General features: G+C 42.8%; 1 protein-coding gene across 2 annotated transcripts; it reads right to left on the bottom strand.

Annotated features, from left to right (window-relative positions):
- Nucleotides 1–404: 404 nt before the first annotated feature.
- Nucleotides 405–25625, bottom strand: reps2 (RALBP1 associated Eps domain containing 2). Of its 2 annotated transcripts, XM_055051777.1 has the most exons (19): nt 25131–25617; nt 19467–19590; nt 18240–18394; nt 17125–17233; nt 16918–17024; nt 16674–16815; nt 16508–16571; nt 14685–14856; nt 14551–14610; nt 14267–14345; nt 13093–13167; nt 12679–12727; nt 11919–12055; nt 11593–11654; nt 11408–11497; nt 7053–7139; nt 6795–6931; nt 4630–4735; nt 405–1436 (listed from the first exon to the last, which is right to left on the bottom strand). In XM_055051777.1, exons 1-19 carry the CDS (start codon nt 25308–25310, stop codon nt 1368–1370), a joined length of 2004 nt encoding a protein of 667 aa, XP_054907752.1. In that variant the 5' UTR covers nt 25311–25617; the 3' UTR covers nt 405–1367. The 2 variants fall into 2 exon arrangements, 1 of the variants encoding a protein (XP_054907752.1); XR_008607398.1 differs by lacking the exons at nt 405–1436; nt 4630–4735 and having other exon boundaries at nt 6820–6931; nt 7053–7147; nt 25131–25625.
- Between the last annotated feature and the right edge of the window lie 1072 nt (nt 25626–26697).

Here is a 26697-nt window from a genome sequence, read left to right as displayed (position 1 = left end):
AAATTTGAAAAGTACATGCAAATTAAAACATTCCTAAAAATACAAACTGCTAATCTTTCAATAAGAAATTTTTAGTTTGGTCCAAACAGCTGCTGACGAGACTCCAGAAGAAAATCAGCTCATTTTAGCTAACGTAGGCAGAATGACGTTGCACGATGTTGATTGATGTCTCTTGACAAATAAATACATTTAAATTTGAAATATGGGGAGTTTTTCATAACAATGGTTGGAGCTCAGAGCTGCTTGTGCTTCCAGAAGAAAACTCATGAGATTTCTGTCAGAATAATCGTTTTCAGCATCCGACTGGAAACTCTTGCAGGTTCAACCAACGTCTGCGACGTTTGGAGAGACGAGTCAGATTTACACATAAGCTTTGCAGTGATGGGGGCGTGGAGAGACAAGCATTAAAAATAGACATCTTTATTGACTTTTCTGATTTGCATCTTGTCGGTGCATGTCTTCAGGTTATTTTCACAGACCAGTTCACAACATCTTAGCACACATGCAGTAACAGACATGCCGACGTGGAGCTCATCAACACCCCCACCGTCCTGTGAGCCAAACAGAACCAATGGCGGAGAGCGCGCTTTAGCTGTGGGCTCCAACGCATCGAGCGCATTTGGAACGTCGTCAGGAGTGACAGTAAAACTGGCATCAAAGATCAAAGATTACAAGAATAGATTAAAAAAGACAATGGTTTAAATCAAAAACAGAAACTTTTCAAGTGAATTGTGCAGAACTGATGAAAATCAGTTAACATTCTTCAGTGTGTCATTCTGCATTTTAGTCTCACATGCTCAAGGTTTGTATTTTGTTTTTGTTTTTTTGCCTACATCTTTTTCTGCTGTATTTATATTTTTAAGACAGAAAATGGAATCTGTAGCACCTTTATCTGCTTTATATTGTGTATGCCGGTACTAATGCGACGCCCTGTAAAATTTAAAAACATCATCACAGGAAAAGAACATTCAGACTCAAGGGAGTGTGTGCAAACTACTACTTGTGCTGCAAACGTTCACATGAAGAAACTAACAGGACATGAGAAAGGAAAGAATAAATTAGTCGTCATATTTTACATACAGTGATTCAGAAAAAAAGAAAGAAAAAAATCACAATGTTTATTTTTCTTCACGTCGATGAATCCAATAGGGATTGGTTTCAGAGGCTCCTGATTAAACAAGGATTCCCTGTTTGTCAAGTCGACAATTCGATTTTTGCTTCTAAAATATCTGAGCCCTTTGAGAGTTACATGGCCTTCATAAGAAAAACACAAACTTCAGCTTCAAAACGTTGCTCTCATTAACTGAATCCGAGCCGATGCGTTTTGACGCAGACGCCGGCTCGGGGCCCCCCGCCGCTCCCCTCCGTCACGTGGAGGCCAAGGGCCGCAGGAGCTCCAGCTGGGACTCCAAGGTGACTCTCTCCTGGTGAACCACCTGCAGCCAAACACAAGCAAGCATGAGCGCTGATCAAGTTCACACAGAACAAAAGCTCCACCTCAGGCACGTCTACCCCTGTTTGCTTTGTTTACCATGGTGACGACAGGAGGGAAGTCAAAAGGCTGCCTTGTTTGCTCCCTCATTAACCCACAGGGTTGAGCAAAGCGGAAAAGGTGACGCTGAGCCAAAAGCTCGCTTTGATGCGATGACAAATCTAATGTGGCGGCGATTTTGACAATCTGGTCCCGTCACTTGTTCATTAGTCCAGAGGTGGGTACGTAGCATTAGCTTAACATGTTTGTTTTTTTTACTCAAGTGAAAGCAAAAAGTAGCCGTCCCAGAAGTGACTCAAGAGTAAATATGAGTGTTTGGTAAAAAAAAAAAAAAAAGAAGTAGTGATCAAAACATCAGTTAGTATTTAAAACTTACATCATCAGATGGAGCAAGAATGTAAAGCCACTTGGAAATGTTGGTATTTTGAAGATAATAATAAAAGTATTTGATGTGAATAACAACTACAAAATAAAATTCAGGCAAAGGAGGCGTTTTTTTCCCACATCGATTTTTTTCAATGCAAAACTTCTGAAATAGTAACAAAACATTAACAAACACTGAAGCTGGTTCGTCCGTCTGGTTTCCAGAGCAAACATCTTGGTACGCTTTAGATCAGACAAAACAGACTCACAAGTAATTCTTCAGCAAGTGACCAGACCTTTGAAGGCAGCTTTTTCTTTTTTGCAAGGATTTGTATTGAGCTGAATGAGATCAAATGTCGATATTTATTTCCAAAATAAAAAAAAAGATTTTACTCCACTTTTGTCACCATGCACTAACAGCTGTCGGTAACATCCTGCAATGTGGTTATAAAGTGACAAAATGAGGGAAAGTTCACACTGTATGAACTTGTCTTTATTACATAAAAAAAAACAACTTAACCAGAAAAAAATCCCCCTAATGTGAAGAATCTGAAGTTGACAAACACCCAGAGGTAAGATCGGAGGGGGGATCATGGATTTGGATCGCCAAGTGAATCATGGATTTGTCCTGCAGAATGAGTCCAGGCTGGGTTTCCTTCATAACATCACCACACCTGGAATAAATTATGAAGTGAAGGTGGAATATTTGCTGCGTGTCCAGCACCAGCCGACGCTCAGGGAATACCCACCCAATCTTTCTGAGTGAGTAGGTGTCTCATAACCGTTATTGGCTGTCGCTGCGCAGAATGACGTAACGTAACTACTTCCTTCTGCGAGAGTCGTAAAATGATCGCCACTACTGCGAACCAAGAAACACCAACCAAGTATTTTTGGTCCAGTTTCTAGTGCAAGTGTGTCAGCACACTGGAAATATGACAAAACTAAGTTACAAGAAGCTTTTCAGTAAGATATACAAGCTTGTTTTCAGTCAATAATTTCTTAATATTGATGAGAAAGAACTGGTTCCATTGGCAGATTATTTCACTGATTACACAACATTGTTCCCTCGTTATAAGTGAAACAATCGGCCAGTGGAACCAGCACTTTTTCCATCAACACTGAGGAATTCTTGACTCTAAACAAGCTGCTGAAAAGCTGCTTACAGATTATTTCAAGTGTACTAAGATAGTTGCTCTAGAAACTGGGGCAGACGCAAAGCTTCCTCTCCATCGTGCAGTGTCCCTGCAGTCGAGATGCCCGATGGGCCCCGGCTCTATTTTGAAGAGGACAGTTGTGCCGGGGCCCGTTCGGTATTCCAACAAGGCCCGGCTCTATATAAAGACACGTATGCCTTTCTCTGCAGAATTCCTCGAATGCTTTGGCGACGCAGCGGAATTAGAACGAGCGTAAATCATACCCAGGTGACCTTTTGAGCAAAACCGAGAACCCGATTACAAAAGAGCTTAAACTACTAGAGGAATCCAACTGGATGTCCAAAAAATAAAGGGGGGATGAAGGGGGCAGCGCCTGTTGCTCGGCCCTCTCCTCTTTTGTGTTCCCCAGCCTCTGTCGTTAAGAGCGGCGCAAGGTTTCGCTCTTGGATCGCTTACAGGGGAAAATGACAGGCATGCAGCATGTGTTGGCGGCGCGGCCGTGTGGGCCACAGGCAGATCCCCAACGCAAACAGCCGAGTCTTTGCCATTCGTTCTGCTGTGAGTGACGGGCGGTGAGGGGGGGCCAGAGAGGTCGGGGTCCAGTGGGGTGGGAATGGGGGGGGGGACTTTTCACCGATTTGGACCGGCGGGGAGTGCTGGCTGCCGGCTGAAAACCAGGAGCATTCACACAAACAGCACAGATGCTGCACACCCTGCTTTGTCTGTGGGTAAAGCAGGGTGTAAGCCTCTCGCCCCGTTGCTGGATTGAACTGTCAAGATTCAAATGTCGCTGCCTTTAAGCTCCTGAGGGAACGGTTTCCCCATTCCGGGTCTCCCTCTGCGCCTCCCCGGAGGAGGAGGAGGAGGTTTAGGAATGTCGTCAGGTTCACATAGATAAACGCACACTCCCCTGAGCAAAGCTCTCTGTGGGGAACCACTGATCCCAGGCCAGGTTGTTTGTCATGAAGGAGTCAGAGGCTTTTCTAAACTCAACTGGAAACGTTTCAGGTTAGCAACGCTTATATCACAAAACAAAAAACTGATTTTAATGGTCAACAAACGACAAATGTTCCTACTGCGGACACGGCTTATGTAGGGAACAGAACCAGAGAGGGACGGAAGAGAAAGATGGAAGGGAGGAGGAGAGAAAGGAAGAAAGAGAATGATGGAAGGAGAAACAGAAGAAAGAAAGAAATGGGAGGAAGGAAAAAAAAAGGGAAGGAAGAAAGGAGGAAAGAGAGAAAAACAAAGAAAGACTGAAAGGAAGAAAGAAAGAAGGAAACAAGACAGGGGCGGTAGAGAGGTTGGACAAAAGAAAGATATCAAGAGAAGAAAAAATTGACACAAAGAACTAAAGGGAGGGAGAAAGGCACGAAAACAGAGGAAGGAGGAACAAGAAAAGGAAGAATGGAAGGACTTTAGGGGCAGAGGAAGTATATGTTTAATTATGTTCAAATATGTTTTCCACTTCTAAAATATGTACAATTTTATTCTTATTTTTTTATCGACTTGAAGTATATGAAGAAAGATGGACAATCAGGATGAAGAAAAAAACACCTTTTCATTCTTGAATGTCCTTTTCGTTGTTATCTGGGAACGGAGGCGACCGCAGGCTCTCACCTTCAGCTGCTGCTGGAGCTCGCTGTTGAGACGCCGCAGCACGGCGTTGGTCTCCCGGTTCTTACGGATCGCCATCTGGATTTCCCTCTTCTGTCGGGACAGCAGCCTGACGGAGGGATTAGCCAGATTTATTAGCCTTTACGCTCCGCTCTCCAGGTACAAAATTATCTAAAAAGTCACTTTAATCAGTTCGGAAATGGAAGGAATCGTTCCAAACGCGGCGCAGTAAGAGCACCGCGTCTGTCTGCAAGCAGTCAGCGTTGCTATTGACGGTTGCTGTCCACTTTACAACAAGGAGACGGGGACACACATGTTGAAGTCGTTATGTCCTGTTTTAATCAGATAAAGTGTCCCTTCAGGGTGGATTTCATGGATTCTCCCACATTAGACAACCGAGAGCGGACTTATCCAAATTCCTGAAAACATTGTTCCAGTACACAAAATCCCCATCAGTCAATGAAATACCTGAAGGTTATTAAAGCCAATTATCTGCATTTGGAAAGGGAGCGGCCGTCAAACTGACTGGTAACCATGGTAACAAGGTGTGAAATAAATAAATGCTTTTAGCTTTCACCGCAGTAGTTTAATCCCAAAATAAAGACTTTAGAAATTTTCTGTGGGATTTATGTCAAACAATCCAAACCCTTCAAAAAGCCAGTTCCCCTCCCAGCCTGTGGCGGCGCTCCACCAAGAACTGCAGAAGGAAACGACACAAAAACGTCTGAAGAAGACGCACGCAACCTCTTTCTTCACAAAACGCAGACAAAAAAGAGCGGTGTCAGATTTTAGCGATTGTCTCCGGTGTTTGGCAAAACACGGCCAGACATTTCTCCCGCCAACACTAAACTCCAGAGTTTGTTTTTGGTTCTGTTTACCCAGAATGCACTGCACCACAGTTCGCCTCCTGCTTTTGCAGCGGTCTTCAGCAGAACAAGGACATAGGTTTTTAGGTGGTCCCGAACAACTTGGGACTTTCTAGAACAGCAAACTAAAGCGGATTAAACGAGGCTGGTGTGAATTCGCTCTAAAGAAAGTTAGCGTTTCTGACTGTGGGTTAGAAAAGCCTCTCATAAACACGGGCTCAAATTTATGCTTGTTTGCCACATTTCCAGTTTGTTTTAATTCAGCAACTATCACCCTTAAAGTGGACATTAAGTGTCATGTTTTCTAAGCTCAACACACATCTGCCTCATTTATATAGCATGTTCTCTCGTCTTTCCCATGTTTGAGAGTAGCTAACCGAAATGGGCATGGATTTTAAGTCAGACTTTCTTCCAAGAGGAATTACTTGGACTTTACTGTTTGGTTGCCGGTCAGTGAAGAACTGGTCATTCTGCTGAATTCATTCTGCGTGTGGGATGTATTCACATTTTATTACAGTGAGGTAAATTTACTACAATAAAAAGCTTAAAATTGCTAATATAAGGTTGTTTAAATTTCTTCTGCAGTTTTTCAATTTTTTTTTATTTATTTCTGGAAATCACGTTTTTATCAGCGAGTGAAATTTAACGCGGGAGGAAAACAAATAAAAAATGGACACGTTTTTGGCTCAATTCATTGTTTGAGCACTAGATGGCAGCGCAACAAGACCTCCATGTTAACAGGCTGACAAATGGAGGTTTATTTACTCATCCAGGTCACATAGGACACATGATTTTTTTCTTCTTCTTTGTTTTGACTCTTCAGACACTAAAACTTATTTGTCTACATGTCATTATGGCATAATTCTCAGTTTGACTCAACCTTATCACTGCACAGGTTGAGTCAGTGATTCTCAACCTTTGCAGTTGAGTACAGATCGATCGATCGATCTACCTATCTGTCTGTTTGGTTTCTTTTTGTAATATTTTGTGAAAAGGTACAAATTTAGTTCATTATGATTGATTTGTAAACAGAATCATACGGGTAAAACATCCAAGGGGGTGAATGTTTATAGGCACTGTAATGTGAATAGAGTATTAGTTTAAAAACCCCAAAAGGTGTAATTTTCCTTCCACTTCTCTATGAGCCAGTCACATTAAATCCCACTGAATCTGTGGTTGAAACGTGACAAAACGTGGAAAGATCCGAGGATCGTGAACCATTGTGGAAGGCAACAGCTTCGCCACCGCTTCTCAAACTTCAAACTTCTGCCTGATTAAATGAATTGAAAATTTGTCACTAACTTTTGGCTGGTTTTGGCAGGCGGTAGGAACGGCACGGCAGGAGGCGGAGCTCCGGCCTCCAGGTTCTGGCTTTCCGGGTGGTACTTCCTCCGAATCGGCTTTTGTGGCACCTGACCGTGAGGCGTGCCGGAGACGTCCTGAAAAAAATGTAAACAAACAAATATATCAGCTCCTTCCAGCTGAAACGCAACACATAAAATACACAAACCGGTGCGGTCTCATTGTTTGTTGTGGTTGTTTTTTTTTTGCACATCCAACCTGTTGGGAAGTGCTTCCCAGGTCTTCAGAACTCAGTCCAAACCTGGAGGCCGGACCGGGCTCTTCCAGCTTCACGCCGCTCTCCTCCTGTGACCCTCCCCCCAAAAAGACAGAGAGGAGAAAGCAAAATGATGGAGGGACTCTTCCTGGAGGACGGGAGTGTTGACGTCGTGACAGGGTGAGACGACACGAGAGCGAAGCTATAAAAGAGGCAGGATGAAATGCATCTGCTCCGACCGGCGGTAAATCAGCACCTTCCCTGCAGGATGGGGGCGGGAGGTGAACGACCGGGGAGGTGATGTACTGCTCTCCAGGAGCTTTGGGGAAGGGGGGGCTTGAGGGGAGGGCAGCCATGATGGATTAACTTACTTTTACTACACCTATTCGCTGCATTTCAGCCATTCTTCTCTATTTTGATTTATCGCCACCTGTTTTCAGTTAGCAAAGGTTAACAGTGCAGAAGTGCAAAGAAGGGCCTCACGCGTCCTACTTCTTCATTTCTTTTACTTTGCGAGGGCAAGTTCATGTAAAGCGCGGCCGTCACGCTCAGTTTCCAGTGTGTGGAAAGTGTTGATGGACACGTAAAAGCGACATCTTTTTAAAAAAAGCTTCATTTTTTTCCACATTTGTTAAAACTGTCACCACATTGTGACGTCACAATACGACACAATCTGTGAAAATCACTTTTTTCCAATGTTTCTGGCAAGTTTTGTTCCAGAAAATGAGCAATAAGCTCACAATTATGCATCAGTGTGAAAAAAATGAGAGGATCTTTGATTCTTAGTGAATTTCCACTAAAAACAGAGATCGATTTTTACGCAGTTGTTTATCTTGAGGGTTCTATTTGTCTTTCTTCCAGAATCTAGAGGACCATGTGAAGAGCTCCGGCGGGCCGCATTCGGCCCCCAGGCCTCAAGTTTGAAATTGTAATCTAAAGGTTCAGTTCTGCTGCCTTCGTTTTAGTCTTGGACGAAATTCTCAAAAGGTTTTTTTTTGTTAAAAAACAACAAAAAGCAGACTCTGCTCCTAAATGCACCCAAGAAACCTCAAGGAACGTCAAGCAGAGAATGTAGCCGGTTCTCAGAGTGACTCCATGGGAAACACGACCGCAGCATGGAAACATTTGAATGCACCGGAGTGGTTGGTGCAGCGGAGCTTCATCAGCCCCAGGGGCAAGAATGTGTGGTCGCCTCAGCTGTAAGTCGCAGCCGCTGGCTGCGCCGTCAAGTCACTTTCTGAGAGGAGTCGATTTTTCAAAAGCAGCCGAGGTCAGCAGGACTGATGAGGTGCAAAAACCCGAGAGAGAGCTCCTCCGAACTGAAGAGGAGAAACAAGCCCCCGAAAAACTCTGCTTCACACAACGCCTCGCTAAAGTATTTATGCTTCTACATCAAGTGAATTTTGAAGGAGGAAAGAAGTTTACAGGTAGAAATTCTGAAAAGTGTGACAAAGAAACTCCTAAATAGAAAACTATCTTAGATACGATGGAATATTTGGGCCAAAAAGAGAAAAAAATAAAATAAAATTACAAAAATAAGGTCGTAATATATCCCTGAATGAACCAGTACAATAATGAAGTGAACATAGTACAAGGATAAAGTGTTATTCTTGTATCATTTCATCCTTATTCTTATACTTTGATGATGTTTTCATTCTTTTGGCATAGCTTTAATACCTCTGTCTTAAGAAGTCGCACCGCAAAACTCAAACTATTTCTAATTTGGTTTCTAGTGAAGAAGTGTCAGTACACTTGAGAAATAAAGTGACTAAAAATAAATAAAATAAAAAGACTAACTTATTTATTTTATTTTTTATTATTATTGTTATGATAATAAAAAATAAAAGACACTCAGGGTCTTTGTTCTCAGGACTAAAACAAATCTCTCATATTTCAGCAAAATATGAGAGATTGTTTTAAGTCAGTATTGATAAAAAAACAAAAACAGCAGCAGTTCCATTGGCAGATTATTTCACTTCTAACATGAAATATGTCTTGTTAGAAGTGAAATAATCTGCTAGTGAATCTAGCAGTTTTCTGAACAGTTACTTGTAAGTTAGTTTTGTCCTATTTTAAGTGCACTGAGAATTTGTTGCGAGAAGAGACTCGACCAGAAACAGTTTGTAAGAGTTGGTTTTATTCCAGTGCACTGAGCCTTTATGGAAGTGCAGTTTGCCCCAGTTGCTGTAGAGGGAGCTGTCAATCTGTGGAATGCGCTCTGGGTACACGAGGATCAACTTTGACCTTTTCGGTCTGCGTCCAAAATGAAGTGTGCGAGGACAGGGGGACTCAGACGTGTGGTGTTAAACCACCAATGATGTTTTTTCCTTTAGTTCGCTCCCAGCTGACTGGACTGAATGAGAAGCAGATTCAAGGAAGATTCTGGATGAAACCAGAGATGGAACAGAAATGTCTGCATTCGGGGTTCAACTTCAGTCTCAGTGCATTTACAAAGGCGTCAGACACTTGAACTGAATGAACGGGACTTTGTGACAGACGATTCAGGTCTGTTGGAGCAGATGTGCATCAAAAGGTTAACTGTCAAGGATTTAGATCAAGGCGTACTTATGTTTTAGAGCGGCCCAAAGTCCAGGCCGAAATTTAAACTACAGAGTATGGACCCAAGAGGGTGGCGCACTGCACTTGGAGGATGCTGTTTAAAGGAAAATGTTAAAAACCTGGAATCAATTTCGTCCCACTTCGGAATAACGCACTACTTTGTGTCAGTGTCACATGAAATCCTGTCGAAACACTTTGAGGCTCTGAGTGAAAAGATGAAGAAGTATGGAAATCACTGCAAGGCACCGCAAGGTTACATCTTATTCATCCTCTGCAGTGAGTGCAAAGTTGACAATTGCAGCGTCTGCACAGTGGGACAGAAAAATAAAGATGACGAGAATAAAGTGATTTAATCCTGACTGTTAATCTTTGAAGTGACCATCATGGGGTTCTACAGTGGAGCGTCGGGCCCAAGCTAAGAAAATGAAAAATAAAACTAAGAGAAAAAAGTCATAAAACGATGACAAAGTTGTAGTGCTATGACAATAGAGTTAGAATATTGCTAGAATGAAGTTGTAATTTTAAAGGATTAATGTCGTAATGTTATGAGAATAAAGTCAAAACAATATAAAAATAAAGTCAATAACAAGAGTGAGAATATTGCGAGATTAAAATTAGAATTATGCCTTTATTCTCACAATATAATGACTTTATTCTCACAATATAATGACTTTATTATCATATATTTATGATCTTATTCTTGTCATTTTTTCCTTTTTGTTTCACTTTAGAGATCAGCAACCTGGATGCAATGAGAAGGAGCTTTAGAAAATATGGACTGGACTCTTTGAATGAAGAATTCTTGATGACCAAACGAGAGGCTGTAAACTCCTCAGCACCTCTCTGATGTACCTGCCCGTTTTATTTCCCTCTGAGGATCCGGGGCCCGGTTCGGGTTACAGTTTATCTCAGCGAGTGGAAAAAGACACACACACGCAGCGTATGCAGACCTGCGGGATAATCTGTTCGGCTTTTATGAAGCCAAACGTCAGATGTACGGCGGAGGAGCGAAGCCGTCTCCATGGGAACTGCAGAAAGTCGGGGTTTAAATGAGACAAACGGAGACAAACAGAGACAAACGGAGACAAACGGAGACAAACGGAGACAAACAGAGACAAACAGAGACAAACGGAGACAAACAGAGACAGAGACAAACGGAGACAAACAGAGACAAACGGAGACAAACAGAGACAAACAGAGAAAAACGGAGACAAACGGAGGCCGCAGCCTGTACGCATCATAGTGGGAAAAACCCGGACAATGATGGAAAACACAAGTGAGCGGATGGGATAAACAGATGAGGCTGCGCTCGCCGTTTGACCCCGGGGAAAAATTTATCTGGAGTTATTCGTTTCCTAAACACTGAAGAAATTTATGAAGCCCGTTACGATGATGTCAGGAGGCCCGAATCTCGGGTGAGCAACGGGTCACTCATTGGTTCAGATATGGGAGCTTGTTTATCGCTTAATATTGATTTAAAAAGTACTAGTTCAACTGGTAGATTATTTTAGTTGTAACTAATTTTCCCATGTTATAAGTGAAATAATCTGCCATTGCAACTGGCACTTTTTCATCAATATGAAAGAATTATTAGCCTAAAACCAGCTCATATTTCTTGCTGAAAACTTGCCTATCATTAAGTTTTGTCTCATTTCAAGTGCTAAGATATCTGCACCGGAAATGCTTTGTGAGATTTAGTGTTTTCGCAGGGCGGGAACAGGATCCGGTTCTGTTTGCTGAATTTGAAAACAGAACCAAATATGGCTTACGGAGAAACGAGGTCTGTTTAAAAACTCACCTCTTCTCTAAAGTGACTGAAGTTGGCGAAATTCGGCTGCTGAACTTTACTCTGGGAAGCTTGCTCCGACACCTTGAGGAAATGAGGAACCTGAAAAGAGAAATGTAATGTTCTGATTCCCCCCCCAAAAAATAAAATAAATAAAACTAGGAACAAAATCCCCACATCGGCACCGAGGAACTCACCTGTGAGCCCGACGGTCTGGGAGGCAGAGCTGGAGGAGGCAGCAGCCATCCGCTTTTCACCCCTAACAAAAGATAAATAAATAAAAAATCCAAGAAGAGCTCAGCTCCACACTCAGGGTCTTTGTTCTCAGGACTAAAACAAAACTTTTATTTCACATTCAGAACCTGACTTCCACCTATCGGAGCAGTAAAAATCACTGCTTCTGCTTTTGTCCCCTCGAAACGAGAAATGCTGACGGAAAGCCTGATGGGTGCGGCGCGGGGCCGCTTCGCCTTCCGCCTGTGGGAGGGCGAGACGCTGTGGGTGGAGTCAGGCGAGGTCGTACCTGGAGCGCTCTGCTGGAAGAGCTTGTTGAGGTCCAGGGAGGAAGCCCTGGAGTGGGTCTTCTGAGGGCGGGGCGGAGGCGTGGGCGGCTCCTCTGCCTTCTTTATGGCGTCGTCGATGGAAGTGCTGGAGTACGACCTGCAGGCGGACAAATGCACAGCTGGGCGAAGAGCAAACCTACAAAATGGACTCAATAGTTTCACCAACAAGTGTTTGGATGGCCTCGGATTTAACTAAATTGTCATCTAAAGGGCCGGTAGTATGAATTTTTCCAAGCACACAGTCATTTTAAGGCACAATCTAGTCACTATGTTACCTTCAGTTGCTGTTTATATATATGTATATTGGTAAAATATTACTTAAAACAAATTCGACTTTTCAATTTAACGCCTTGAAATTGGGGTTCTGTCTCTTTAAGTGGCTCCTGCTCTTAAAGAGACAGGAGCCCTTCACAACCATGCTCCTCCATTAAGCCTTTAACATCGCTCTTCAGAGCATTTGACTGAGACATAGCTCATATAATGAGACCTGCCCTTCCACCAGGTGTTTGCTAATTGCTGCTGCCGCTAGTCTAGAGGAACTGCGTGGAAGGCGACGCGTGGTGAGCGCTCTTTGGATTGTTGGAAGCTGCAGACCTCTGCTTCAAGTTAACGGCTGTGGGCTCACCAGTCAAATCAAAGACGTTCAGGAATATTTAACTGTGAAAAAGTTCAAGTGTGTTTATTTCAACAGTGCAGCCTTTTTTCTAATTTTCTCGTTACCTTTGTCTTGTTTTTGTTCTCATCTGCGGGTCTAAATCCTGAATCGGCTCTGAAGGAGAGGCGACATGAAACAGAAACACAGCGGAGAGACTTTGAGTTAACGAGAAGCAGTGACTTCGCTTCAGCCGCCGGTCGCCAGCGCGCGGGTCAGGCAGCTCAGTCAAACCTGCACATGATCGGCACTCACAACTATAACTAGAAGACGCATCGGCAAAATGCTTCCACAATGAAAAAGTGCTGGCTCCACTGGCAGATTAGCTTCACTTGCAGTAAGAAGATTTCTCCACGTTATAAGTGAGACAATCTGCCAGTAGAACCAGCACTTTTTCATCAACATTAAGGAATCGTTGACTTTAAAACAATTTTTATTATTTTATTTATATTTAACAGTGTTTAAAGTAAAAGGATTATTACCCGGCTTCTCAGGAAACGCTCCCAGCTGTGGAGTGGGCTTCCCTCGAGACGACCCCAAATGCGTCGCGCCGCCGTCTGCAGGCACAGTGAGGCAAAATAAACCCGTCATCAGCATAAAATATCAATCAGTGTTTCACATGCGTAAATCATCGAGTGAGCCAGTCGTTTTTAAGGCCGACAGATGAAATAACCCACACAGCTTCAATGGTTTGAAGGCCATTTTTAAAATAAACTCGCTTTTAAAATTCTTCCCACCGATTCACAAATCTGTGGCTCAGATCTGGCAAGTCCTGACGGCTCAATCCCCGCGACTGGTACTCAGTCAATAAGAACCTATGTCGCGACAGACATGTGATCAATACGTCTGATAGAATGTTCGATAAATTCATTGAACTCTGATCCAGAACCGCACGGCATTCTGGGAGGATTTTAGGTGGAGGATGGACTTTAAAATGCTCAGCTGCTCACAGCTGAAAAAGGTTGATGGCATCGGCTGGCTCACTCTTTGGATACCTAGCAAGAACAGGTTACTGTTGAGTAACCTGTGCAATTTCAGGTTTTGCTACAGTTCATAAAAGCTTAAGAATTAAAAATGGCGTAGAGTAGGAACTGTGGGCAGGCCACCAGTTTGGCAGCGTTTTAGTCACTTAAAGCAACAACAATAATGATAATCTACACTACCAGAGCTAGATAAGGAACATTTAATTATTCCTTCATTCATTCACTGACTTCACTGAGGTCAGGCAAGAAATTTTAAATATAGACTGCAATGTTTTCATGTGTTCAGTTTGTATTTAGTAATTTGGTATAAATCCAATTTAGTGGACCAAATATTATCATTCGATCCTGGAAAAATTAAATAAAAACAAGCACTAAAAATACCAGTGTGCAGCTCTTTCAGTAAGTCGGACAAATTTATTCAGTTTTACAAAAAACAAATTTTTATATCTTCTCTGATACAGTGAATTATGCACACTGACTGCAGTGAACAACCACATTGGTAGAGAGGATCATCAGGGCTGACTTTCCCTCAAAACAAACAAACAAACAAACATGGTAGTCAACATGTCTGCAGACCCCACACATCCTGGACACAGACCACATTAACAGGGCATTTCCCCCCCCAAATCCAGTCTCTGAATTAAAAACAATTAACATTTCAGACAATACTTACCTTTATTGAGGGATTCCTCTTGCAGATCTTGTTTCCTTGAGGCTAGGGTTGGGTTAAGCCTTGCTATGCTGCTTGGATCCTAAACAAAGAGCAGGACAGACTCCATCAGTGCCTGACAACACCGATACGTTCTCTTTATGTGCAGAGCATTTAAAGAACTAAAAGCTTTTTCTCCCTAGAGCCAACACTGGGGAGCCAGAATCTCCTCTCATAAGCTTGCCAGTGCCCTCTACAGGACACATAAAAAATTTTTTTTAAATCAGCATCCTTAAAAAGTGTTTTACCTTCACTGCCTGACAGGACCGCGGTTCCGCATCCTCGAAGACAATCAGAGGCTCCGAACTCTGCAGGCAAAGTAAAACAGTGTAAAGAGCTCCGCGCAGGACGAGAGCTGGACTTCGCAGAGAACCGTCTCCACCTCGGGAGTGTCTGGGATCCGCTCCTCTTCGTGCTGGGCCAGTGCCGGCTGCAGGGTCGGGGGAAGGCTCTCCGGGAGCGGGTAGCCGTTCTTCCGGGCCACAATCAGGTGAAAGGCTATGCAGAACTCGGTGAAGGTCAGCGCTCCGTCCCGATCCACGTCGCTCAGCTCCCTTATTGAGAAAGACGGAACGGAAAGACTTAAAAAGACGAGAAAAATCACCTTAAACTTACAGCCGTTGGTCTCTGCAAAAACACTGAGGACTGAACGTTTCGCGTGTCATTTTATCACTCGATTTTGATTTGTTGTCACAATAAATTCCAATGAATTAGAATTACAAAAAACTGTCTGTATTGTCGGGATTGTCAATTTAACAATTTTTTCCCCTCAATGTTTGTTCAATGATGAAATGAGTAAATGCCAATATATTTAAAAATATGATTAAATGTCTTCAGCTTAATGACACAAATCACACTTTTTATGTGACTGGTGTCCTAAAAAAAGTGTATTCCAAATCAGAAAGTCTCTCAAAAGAATTACTTTTCATTATTTTTGGACCTAAAGAGGAACGATCTAAAGTCAATGCAAAGCTTCAGTTATTACAACTAAAAACTAGCGATAAGGCCTGAAACCTGGGAGTAGTGATGGACTCTGACCTGAACATTCAGAGCCACATAAAGACAGTTACAAAGTCGGCCTTCTATCACCTGAAGAACATCTCCAGGATTAGAGGACTAATGTCTCAGCCAGATCTAGAGAAACTCATTCATGCGTTTATCTTTAGTCGCATTGATTATTGTAACAGCGTCTTCACAGGTCTGTCCAACAAATCAATCAAACAGCTGCAGCTGATCCAGAACGCTGCTGCTCGCGTTCTCACTAGAACCAGGAAGCTAGAGCACATAACACCAGTTGAAAAGTCCGTGCACTGGCTCCCTGTAGCTCAAAGAATAGACTTTAAAATACTGTTGTTAGTTTACAAATCACTGAACAGTTTAGCGCCACAATACATCAAAGATCTGCTGTTGTTGTATCAACCTTCCAGACCTCTCAGGTCTTCTGATTCTGGTCTGCTCTGCATCCCCAGAACCAGAACCAAGAAAGGAGATGCAGCTTTCAGCATCTATGCACCAAAAATTTGGAACAAACTTCCAGAAAACTGTAAAACAGCGGAAACCCTGACTTCTTTTAAATCGCAATTAAAAACACACCTGTTTAGAATTGTTTTTGAAATGTAATATGTAACAATGTATTGTCTATTATATGTTGCATGACTTTGTGTTCTTGTGTTTATGATGTAAAGCACTTTGAAATGCCTTGCTGAAATGTGCTATACAAATAAAATTTGATTGATTGATTGATACTTATGTTTTTATGGGATATAATTTGCTGCATCATGCAGAAGCAGCAAACACTTCAGCCACTCGCTCTTTGCTTGCATCGTTCCATGATTTAATTCCCACAACAGAAATGTGCGTTCTCTGACTGACCTGTCTGCTGTGCAAACAAAAGAAAACACGCAACCTCATTCAGCTGCACTGAAGCAGGAATGAGACAAAATGTGGAAAACGTCTGGCGCTGAAAACTGGTTTGAGGAGGAAGAGAGCAATTCCTCTCCTGTCACTTTCAAAACCGGGTCTTCGTGTGCCTCAGAGGCCAAACTCAGCTGACGCACGCACGCACGCACACACACACACGCACACACACACACACACACACACACACACACACACACACACACACACACACACACACACACACACACACAGAACGTGACCTCAAAGGCAGAGCAAGGTCAGGCGCCACGCTGAGTCAGTGCTCACCAAATGTGGGAGAGCTCCGGGATAGGCAGTTTGGATTTAGTGAAGAAGTTCTTCGCTACGGCTCCTGAAAAAAAAATAATAATAAAATAAATTTTAAAAAATCAAGGAAATGACAATAGAGCCTCATAAAACTCTTTAGACATAAATGTTTGGTTTTAGTCCATACCTAAGATCAGAGCTCCCAGGTCGGGCTGGAGGGTTTTAAACTGGTTGGTGTAATAGTCCAGCTGTTCCGCTGTCATCCTCCAGGGGTCGTCGTCGGAGTAGCTCAGCGTGGCCGGCTGGTTGAGCCTCTCTGCAGAAGAAGCCTGAGCAGAGGGATGAAACTGTGAAGTCAGACGTCACAGATGCCATAATGCTGCTAATTAAAAATGTTTTTAAAAAAAGCACACAAAAAAAACGGACTCGACCTGAGCCACGGCTGGATGTTCTGCAGCGGGTTTGTTCACATAGTGGCTGGGCGAGGAGTGCTGCTCCAGCTGCACGATCGACCGCGAGGAGAGTTTGCCGTCGTAGGCTGCAGGACGAGGAGAAAAAAAGAGCAAAACACATTGAAAACTACTGTTCGCACACGTCCGATAAGGGAGAAACTTCAGAAGAATGGAAAGCCGTCTCACCGATCTGCGCGTCCACGCCGTTCCTCTGCTTGGAGTATGGGTAGCTGCGATACGTCAGAGGAGAGCGAGGCGGCGAGCCGCACGGCGATCGAGGTGGAGACCACGCCTCCTTCGGACAGAAGCAGCACAAAAAAACTGAGTGAAAAAACTGAGTGAAGATTCCCCAGGATATTTTTCTAATACTTTCATCGGCTGATGCTAGCCTGGCCAATAAAACATATCGTATCGGTCCGATAGCCGATAATAACAATCGATTTTTATTTTGGAGGGGAGGGGCTTGACGGTGTCATATCTGTGACTGTGATGGTGATGCAACAGAGGATTGTGGGCGCTTTGAAGTGAAGCAGAGAAAGCAGCATCGGCGGTGTGTTTAGTTTTACACAAGGCCAAAGTGTAGGGTTATGTAACATACTGTCGCCGTCCTAACATAATGGCTCCTTTGCTTGTGCCAAAATCATCTTCTGGCAAAAAAATAAACAATAAATAAATAAAGAATCACTGATCACTGCAAAAATACAAAATCTCAAAACTCTTTTTAGCGTGACTTCGTAAATTTGAAATAGGCTAAGACAAAACTAACTAAACCAATAATTCCTTAATATGATTAAAAAGTTCTAGTTCCACTGGCAGATTATTCCACGTGTTACAAGACATTTCCACCACGCGATAAGTGAAATAATCGAGAACTTTTTCCAACAATATTGAGGAATTATTTGCTTCAACAAAAGACCCTCTAAAATCTTGCTGAAAACACATACAAAGATATTTGTATGAAACTATGTGCAAGCAAACTATGTCAACATTTTGTGTTTTTGCAGGGAGGCAAAAACTGGATCGAAGCTATTTAAATAAACTCAACCAGAACGATGACTGATAGCTATGAAAAGCATGTTGTTTCTCCTTGATTTGACAGGAAATATGTAACTACATGTTAGTAGGCTTATGTATATTCACTACATTGAGCCTATTTGTATAATTTTGACCGTGTGTAGAACAGAGGAAGTCTCAACTTGCACAATAAAAAAGAAGAAATTGTCAAATGTCGCTGATTGTAGACATGTCTGCGTTTGGTAAAAATGGCCGCCACTGGCAGTACGTGTTTTACATTTGCTTACAGGCTTCTTGTCTGCGTTGGCCTCCAGGTGTCTGAAGGAGCTCCTGTCCGCAGCGTTCCAGGTCGCAGAGCCAAGCGGCGCCCCCTGGGGGTCGGAGGCGACGTATCGGGTCTCCGGCTCATTCTTCAGCCCAGCGAACCTGGGCAGAGGTAGATCTGCAGAGACGGCGTCAGCAGGGTTCGGATACAATTCCCCACAGTAACGTTCAGGCACTTCAAGCATTTTCAAGGCGGGTTTTCAAACCCGCCTTGAAAATGGCCAGCACCAAAATTACCAAAAAATAATACAAATGAACAAAAGAAGACAGCTATTATGTGACAATTGTTTGTTACTGCTACTAATAATGTGTTGTGGTAGTATTCCACATGCTACAGCAGGGACAAGATAAACTAAAATATAAACTGAGAACAAAAAAATTCACAAAAAAGCTCCAATTTAAATAATGTTGTCTAACATATAAAATACAAAAAAAAAAACATTTATCCCAATTACACAAATAAATAAGTCACTGAGCTATTAGGAATAATAAATATTCACTATTTTGAACAAATCCTGTTGTCTATGGATTTCCTGCTCAAATCAATGAACAGTTTAAATAATCAGTTTATTTTCACTAAGGAGTTTTGTTGTTGTTGTCTCTTAATAGTTTATTGCAACTTCATTACCAAAGTGTGCATCTTAAATTTCAAGCATTTTCATTTTCCAAACCTTGAAGCATTTCCAAGGATTCCAACCCTGTTATGCTACATGTTGACGTTCTGACATTTCAAGCACATGCAGCTCATTCTCAAATATTTTACAACCTGCAGTCATTTAATGAGGGGAAGGTCATCTTAGCCAACAGGTCTGCTGTGGGCCAAAGTGTATATATGCGTGCGTGTGTGTGTGTGTGTGTGTGTGTGTGTGTGTGTGTGTGTGTGTGTGTGTGTGGTGTGTGTGTGTGTGTGTGTGTGTGTGTGTGTGTGTGTGGTGTGTTCACTTCCCCCTTATAATCCAGAAATCTCTGTGACGCTGCCGGGAAAACAAGCTCCCTCTGCGGTCGGGGTGCGACTGACTGCTCGCCATTTTCAAACGAGGGCAAACCCGCTTAGCGCTCGCCAAGCAACCCCCCCCCCCCCCACCCTTTTCATCCAGATTAGACCCAAATCCCGCCACGTTCAGATAATCTCCAGATCCCCTTTTGCTCCCGTAAGACGCCTTCTCTCTGGGAGCGACAACAACACTCACTGCCGGCTACGCTCTCCAGGCGGACGGGCAGACCGGACTGGGCGGCCGCCAGCAGCTTTAGGGCGATGTAGAACTGGGCTGTGCCGAAGTAACCCAGGTGCTTCGCGCCACACACCTCAGTCACCTGGGAAAGACAGAAATAATACTATTTATAAAAAAAAGACAATTCAAATGAAAAGCAAAATGTGTTTTTTTTTAGCACAAATACTTGGCCAGACATATCGTGAAGAGTACGATTTTACTGTATACTGAATGTACGTTCAGACGTAGACGGTATGTATGGCTTGGGATGTGTGGTCATTTTAGAGTGGGATTAAATGAAGGGGTTTGTTAAAAACCACAGGCTGCGGAAGCAGAATAAAGGCAGAGCAAAAGGTGTGCGAGGGATAAGCAGCGCAGAGGGATCGGTTTATGCTGCACTCTCGTGTCTGGAGGGACAATGGCCGCTTTGAGGGGAGCAAAGAAGATTAGGGTTTATGTGGGGCGGTCAAGTAAGCATGGAAAACCGATGATTGAATGTCTTTTCATAGTTTTCCTGTGAAAAGCTCATTAAATCAATGTTCTCTTCAGAAAAGCACACTGAGTAAAAAAAAAAAAAAAAAACATGGTTTTTAAAGGGGAGGTGAAAAAAAAGCGATTCAAACCCAATGAGAGGAAGTAATTATCTGGTAATAATAAAAAAAAACAAATAGCTTTTTCTGCCATCCAGAGAAAATGTAACCAGTCATATAGAATATTTTCCCAGAAGTCTTAGCGTTCATTAGTATTTGAATTTTATTTTTTATTTATTTTTTTATTATTATTATTATGAAAATGTGAGATGAGCCTTTATGTTCGTTTTGGTCAGCTGTGTCCCCCCTCCCCCGGAACTCTCCCAAGAATGTCATTTTCCCAGTTGAACTATGAACTCTGACCTTTGATAAACAATCTAAATCATTAAAGTGTGAAAAAAAAAGCAAAAAAAAAATGCATCTATACGACACTTCGTAAACAAAAACACATCTACGGATTTCTGGATTGAATTAATTTTTTTGTTTCTAGGCAGAATCTGCTCAGTGACAGTGGGGAGTCTGTGTTCTCATAAAGCATAATCCACAGTATCCTAAAGCAACCACGAGCTTTTATTTTTTCCCCCCCCTTCTTCCGGGATGCTACTGTGGCACAGTTGACAGCCAATAATGTGTGTTTTTATGATTGCTGAAGACTTCCCAACAAATGTTTGAAATAAGCCCAGTCAGTCTGAAAACTAAAACCAACTTTTGTCACCAAAAACAAACAGAAAGGCATCTTCCAGGGCCTCCATTTTGTTGTGGCAACAACAGATTAACTCTAGCTCCCTCGCTGCACAATTTAATTCATCATGAGAAAGGAATAACTTGGAAAAGCGCAACATTCTTCCTGAAACAAAAGCAGTTTTACAGAATTCAAATGCTGCAAAATGCTTTCTTTTTTCACCCTTTAGTTTTGTGCAAAGTTTAACAAACAGACAGTTTGTGTTTCCTGTCTAATGGGATTGAAGGTCCGGTTGAGGACACGGCTGCCTTATGAGATTCATTTGGCTTGACCTGCATTGTATTCATACGGCAGCTTTTAGGAGAACAGGACATCCAAAACAAGTCAGAAGCGGAACACACAGCAGAGGTCAAGTCTGCACCGTTTCTCTCTCTGTGTGTGTGTGCGTGTGTGTATGTGTGTGTGCGAGAAGGGCAGATGAGGAGATTATTTGAGGAGCGACGGCCGAGGCCTTGACAAACCAGACTGACGAGTCCCTGATGTGTCCTGAGGAGGTTTAAACGTATTCAGGGCACAACACCAACGTTTCAGCTCTACTTCCCCACTAAATGTCCCCCAGCACTTTGGTTCCTACACTTCCACCACTTTGTTTTGTCATCTGTAAGGCTTGTGTTTGAACAGCTAGCGCTAATTGTGGCTGAGTCCGAGCTACGATACATAGGAAGGCGTTTCAGCAAGGTTAGGGTTAGGGTACCTCTGCTCGTGAGCCTCTGGGAAAACATGCAGCATTGTCCTTTTCCTCCTCCAAAAACTCAAGAGGGAAGCCTTTTAAACTCCTTCATTCGGCTAAAGCCCTTAATTGTTTTTCCGACTAAGCTTTTCCACTGGCAGCCGCACAGAAGGCATAAAACAGCACATGTCGCAGGACTTTAAACAAACCTCCTGAACTTCGTGTCTTTCAATTTCACCAATGCGTCTCTTCTCAATACTAGTGCAGAATTTGAGAATGGTGCTGAAGATTGATAATGATGTCAAGGCCATTGTTGTAATGCCAATAAATGGTTTTCCAATTTTTATTTTTATTTTTTGATGAGATGGGTACAGCAAATTTTTGACACGCTGTTTTGTGTTCACATTTACATAAAAACTGATTTTTATTTATTATTTTTTTAATTAATAGTTTTTTTTGTTATGGTTTTATAAAGTTTGAAGTGATTTCCTATTAAAAAAGAAAAAAGCACCTTGGTTTTTATCAAAAATAATCCTGGGATTAAATACATGGCACACAATTACTCTGAACCTTTAAGAAAGCAGTATAATGTGTTTTCCAGCCACTTGGTATCATTTCAAAGCACAATCAAATAACAACGTACAAAAATGCACTATATGTCAAGTACTGCGTAAAATAAATATTACTTTGTGATTCAACACCTTGAAATTAACCGTTTTACCAGAGTTTCTCTATAACGAGCTCAGCAGATGTGCAGTTCCAAAGTTTTTGCTAATTGCTGCTGGCTAGTCTGAAGGAGCTGAATAGTGGAGTCAGAGGTGGAAGCTCTGAAGCTTGGAAACTGCAGGTTGGAGGAGGAGCTACGTCCTCGAAGGCGGAGCTAAGCCCACCCAGATGTTTTGCACAGCTGAACGGTTGGAATGGAGACTAAAGGATTTCTCAAACATGCATGAAGGAAATAAGGCAACGCTCCAGATCTGTGTTTGATGAGGGAATAACCATACAAAATAATGCAAAGCTCAAAGGAGTTGCTGCTGTTTTAAAAGAAAAATAAATTTAAAAAAAAGCTAAATGTTTTTCATACATCCACCACACCCCCCAAAAAAGTACCGTAGATAAGATAGTAGGGACCCCCTTACACTTATCTTACACTTACCAGCATTGTATTTTGGAAACTGCTGGAACTGAAAGACTGCATAAACACTTACTGATGCATATTTCAGTCAAACACAGCAAAAGGATCAAACCACCAGAACTAAACTCACACCTTGTTCAGTTGGACCAGTTCGGCAGCTGTTGATTTCTGAACAATTGTATTTTACACGCCTTGGAGCGCGTGTACACACACACACACATACACTGGCCGTTACAAATGTTATCATGTTGCCCCGATAAAATGCTTGGGGAATCTTTTGTCTGGTTGGAGGTGAAAATAATGAAACATCCTCAGCCAACGGCAGCGTGACTCAAAGTCCGTCTGCATGTTGGCTCGTTTCCCCGCGGCGGGAGGAAGTGTCATGCCTTTCTGCTTATCAGCTGTGAACACGAGTCGGACAGAATAGATCCATCCTCAGCAGTCATGAAATATTCACACAGGACATGTCGGAAAGGGTTCTTTGTGTATGTCCTGACAGCAGTGCTAAATATTCATGTAAAGCTATAACCTGAGATCTAACCGGGCGTTTACAGCCAGGAGGAAATAACCCGATGCGTGTGACACGATGAAAAAAGTAGGAGGCACCGAGTCCGAGAGTGATCCTGCAGGCATCCTGCAGCCGGGCCGAGCGGCGGCGCACAGGGCTCTGTGTCAATCACCCCCCGAGAGGTGGCGGCTTTCCAGGCCGGACAGGAAGGAAGCGAGCGCAGCTCTGTGCCAAACTTCCTGACACCCACACAGACACACAATGGGAGTGTCGGAGGTTTTGGGACAGAGTGTGGGCCTGAAACGGCAGCGACATGCTGCGCTGTGTTCATCGGGGAACTTTTTTTTCATTTATTTTATTTTTGTTTCTGTGATGGCTCAGCAAAAGGATCTGATGATGTGTTTTGACCAAGGGATTTAAAACTTGTTTTGTACAACATCAAAAAACAAATTGCGTAAACGACAAACAAGATGTGATCTTGCTATTTTAAAAAAAGACTTTTTGTGGTTCTTAGTGTATTGGAACAGTATTGACATCTCTTGAACTTTTCCACACATCATGTGACAACCATAAACTTATGGTTTAAGGTTTTGTTTGTTTTTCTTTTGACAAATAAAAGGCATCAAAGAAAAAAAACTGAAAAGCGTTGCATGCCCCCTTCATACGGCACCTCTAAATAAAATCCAGGGCAACAAACTCATTCAAAAAGAGCAATCCCAGAGGAAAACATGTTCACCTCCCAGCAGGACAAAGAATTAGATCAAGGCATAGTCATGTGCTAAAATGGCCCAGTTAAAGCCCAGCCCAAAATCCAATAAGGAATTTGTCAAATAAATAGATCAGATGGAGAATCTGTCTCTATTTGATATTTGTGGTCATCAACTGCATTTAAAGAGAAACAGCAGACGAAGTCAAGACACGCAAATCAACTGGCACTTGTAAATGTGACTTTGAAAAGCACGCCACACTTTTCAGATATTTTATGTGTAACAAATTTCTAAATTCAAGTAATCGGTTTTCTTTCACTCCACTTTCATGAGCATCAATTGTGCTGGTCTGCCACATGTGATGATGATGAAATACAACAAGGTGTGCGCTTGTAATGTGGCAAAACGCTTTGGGCCTCAACACAAATATCAATATCATAAATGTAACTTTTGATGTGACATCAGGCTCTGAGCATCAGTCTGTGCAGCTCCCAGTAACAATATGGCTGTAATAGATTTCCATGGTCAATGTTCTCTGAGATGGTTCATTGAACAGAAGCTTCATATACAGAGCTGTGAGAAACTGCAGGCAGTAGTGGAACCTCTTAAAGGGACAGAAGCCCTGATTCTTACAGCAGATACCAGTAGCAGCTCAGTCCAGAGCTTCACACATGCACAATTAGAGGTGGGTGATACCGCCTCATCGTTTCATCGCGATATTTTGCGGTAACGTTGTGATAAAGATGAAACTAAAACTGACGATAAGTACTGTTTGTTACACTTTTTTAGGTATGACTGTGGCTGGGTGTCACAGCAATTACAGTCCCACAAACACAAACTATGCTCTTAAAAATCATTCCCATTTGTCAAGAAAATTGTTTTTTTTTTATGACAAAGAAGTGTGATCTGTGTCACTACGCCCCTGTATTATCCGATTTATAGGAATTTATTCATGCTGTCGTTGAACAAACAATGGAAAAAATTGTTTTTCTGAAACTATCAATTCCAGACAATACAGTTTGTTTGTTTTTCTTAAACTAAAGTTAATTGGAATTTATCGACAAGGAGGAAATACACATTTTTATCGCGATAAGAAATGTATCTCGATAAATGGCAAAAGACGGAATCGCCTTAAAACGTCACAAATTAAAGCAGGAACGCAAAGGCCTGAACATCTGACTGCGAGCTGAGAGGAGCAGCTGGCGGTGAATTCATCCAAATGCCGGGACTGTGACAACAGACCGGGCTCCTCGATTGTTTCATCGCCCACAGAGCCGACACCGAGCGCACAGCTGGTCGTCATGTTAACAGAGAGAGCTCCGGGCCCCTCTCGCCTCATGTCATCACTCACCTTATGCAGGGATTCCGGAGGAAGCTGAGACGCCTTGAACAGCTCCGCCACTTTGCTGGACGACAGCTTTCCCGGCGCGTCAGCCTGGCACAGAGCGTGGAGACCCGAGTAGTACCTCTGCTCATGTTCGGTCAGGGAGATCAAACTGGCCCAGGACGCCGCAGCGGATTCCTGATCCATTCCCGGGGGTGACGCATGGAGGGACCCGCCGGGTGGGGGCTGGGGCTGAGGGGCCGCTCAGTGTGCGGGCGAACGGATCAATACATCCTTCCTCCCAGTGCGCGGCTCCCGTTTTTGACGAACGACGGATGGTACCAGCACCGACCAGGAGCGATTCACCCCGTGAAGACGCACCGCCGAGCTGCGGGCTTGTCCACTCCCACTGCCTATTGTGGCCGTTTGTAGCGATGCCGCTCTGCGCCTGAAGGGGGCGACAGAGCACAGGAAATAAATTAGCCGTTTTTATTTATTTATTTTTTTTCTCCGACAACGTAAGGATTTTTTTTTCTGCTGCCATGTTTCACATTTTAAAGTGTATTAATTCATAATAGATGCAAAAAAGAGAAAAAAAAATACTCCTTTCTCTACATTATTGCATATATTTTTTAATATTGGTAGCCAGACAAAAATGAAGTTGCAATTAATCAAAAATTAAAAAAAAAACCTGCAGTTTTTGTGATTACTTCCAACCTGACAATTCTGGCCCCTGTGGTAAAAAGTTTTGGATGAAACTCCGCAGCACTAAAACCGACAGCCAGATACACAATTAATCATATTAGATTAAAAGGCAAATTATGTCTTAGATTAGTCAAAAACCCAAATGTGTGGCAAGATTTTGAGAACTGATGTCCACTCTCCGTCAAAGCTGAGTTTTCTTCCACACGTTCTGTCATCTGAAAAATCCCCGGAAACGTTTGGATCTGGAACGTGACGAAACTCAAAATGATAAAGAGCACAGTGAAAAACAATCAGCAAAAAAACAAACAACTTTTGCCCTGCTTCATCATCATATCATCATCATCATCATCATCATCATCATCATCATCATCATCATCATTCCTGAGTGTTTCCTGTTTTTCCCGTAAAACATTTCATAGGAGCAAAGGTCATTTATTGCAGGGTCACAGTTTGGTGGCTCACTGTGGGTTTGAGTTTTACGCTCAGGGTCCAGTCGACTGTCGGAACCCAACCTGTCAGCGCGGTCTGACTTTAATGGCAGAAAAGCAGAAATCATGATAAAATAGTTGAAAAATTAACCAGCAAGCCATCAGGGTGAGATGGATAATTAACCCTGCATCCACCTAACTCTTGCTCCTACGGATTTTAATGAGTCACTGAGATTATTTTTTTCTGCTGTCCAGCATTTTTTATTTTTCATTCTCTGTGGTTGTTTTGAACCTGCAGCGCTCACTGAGACAGTGAGGCCTGAGCTCTGAAACAGAGAAACACGAAGGAGACGAGAACCAGAACAGCACAGCTTGTCTCTGCCACACACACACTTCTGTCCAGTGTAAACTGAAGGAGACATGTTCCCCCAGTGGGTCTCTCTCTCTCTCTCTCTCTCTCT

This window comes from Poeciliopsis prolifica, unplaced genomic scaffold, assembly GCF_027474105.1.
Source record: "Poeciliopsis prolifica strain line A6 unplaced genomic scaffold, Auburn_PproV2 SCAFFOLD002, whole genome shotgun sequence".
In the NCBI taxonomy this organism is placed as follows: domain Eukaryota; kingdom Metazoa; phylum Chordata; class Actinopteri; order Cyprinodontiformes; family Poeciliidae; genus Poeciliopsis; species Poeciliopsis prolifica.
Note: the sequence above shows the minus strand (reverse complement) of the source record. Positions and strands in the feature narration are given on the sequence as shown.

Coding starts and splice junctions, on each gene's coding strand:
- reps2 (XM_055051777.1), bottom strand. CDS start 25,310: ATGGATCAGGAATCCGCTGCGGCGTCCTGGGCCAGTTTGATCTCCCTG. Junction 17,234..18,239: donor CCAACGCAGACAAGAAGCCT/GTAAGCAAATGT, acceptor TTCTGTCCGAAG/GAGGCGTGGTCTCCACCTCG. Junction 11,655..11,918: donor CTTCCAGCAGAGCGCTCCAG/GTACGACCTCGC, acceptor ATCTTTTGTTAG/GGGTGAAAAGCGGATGGCTG.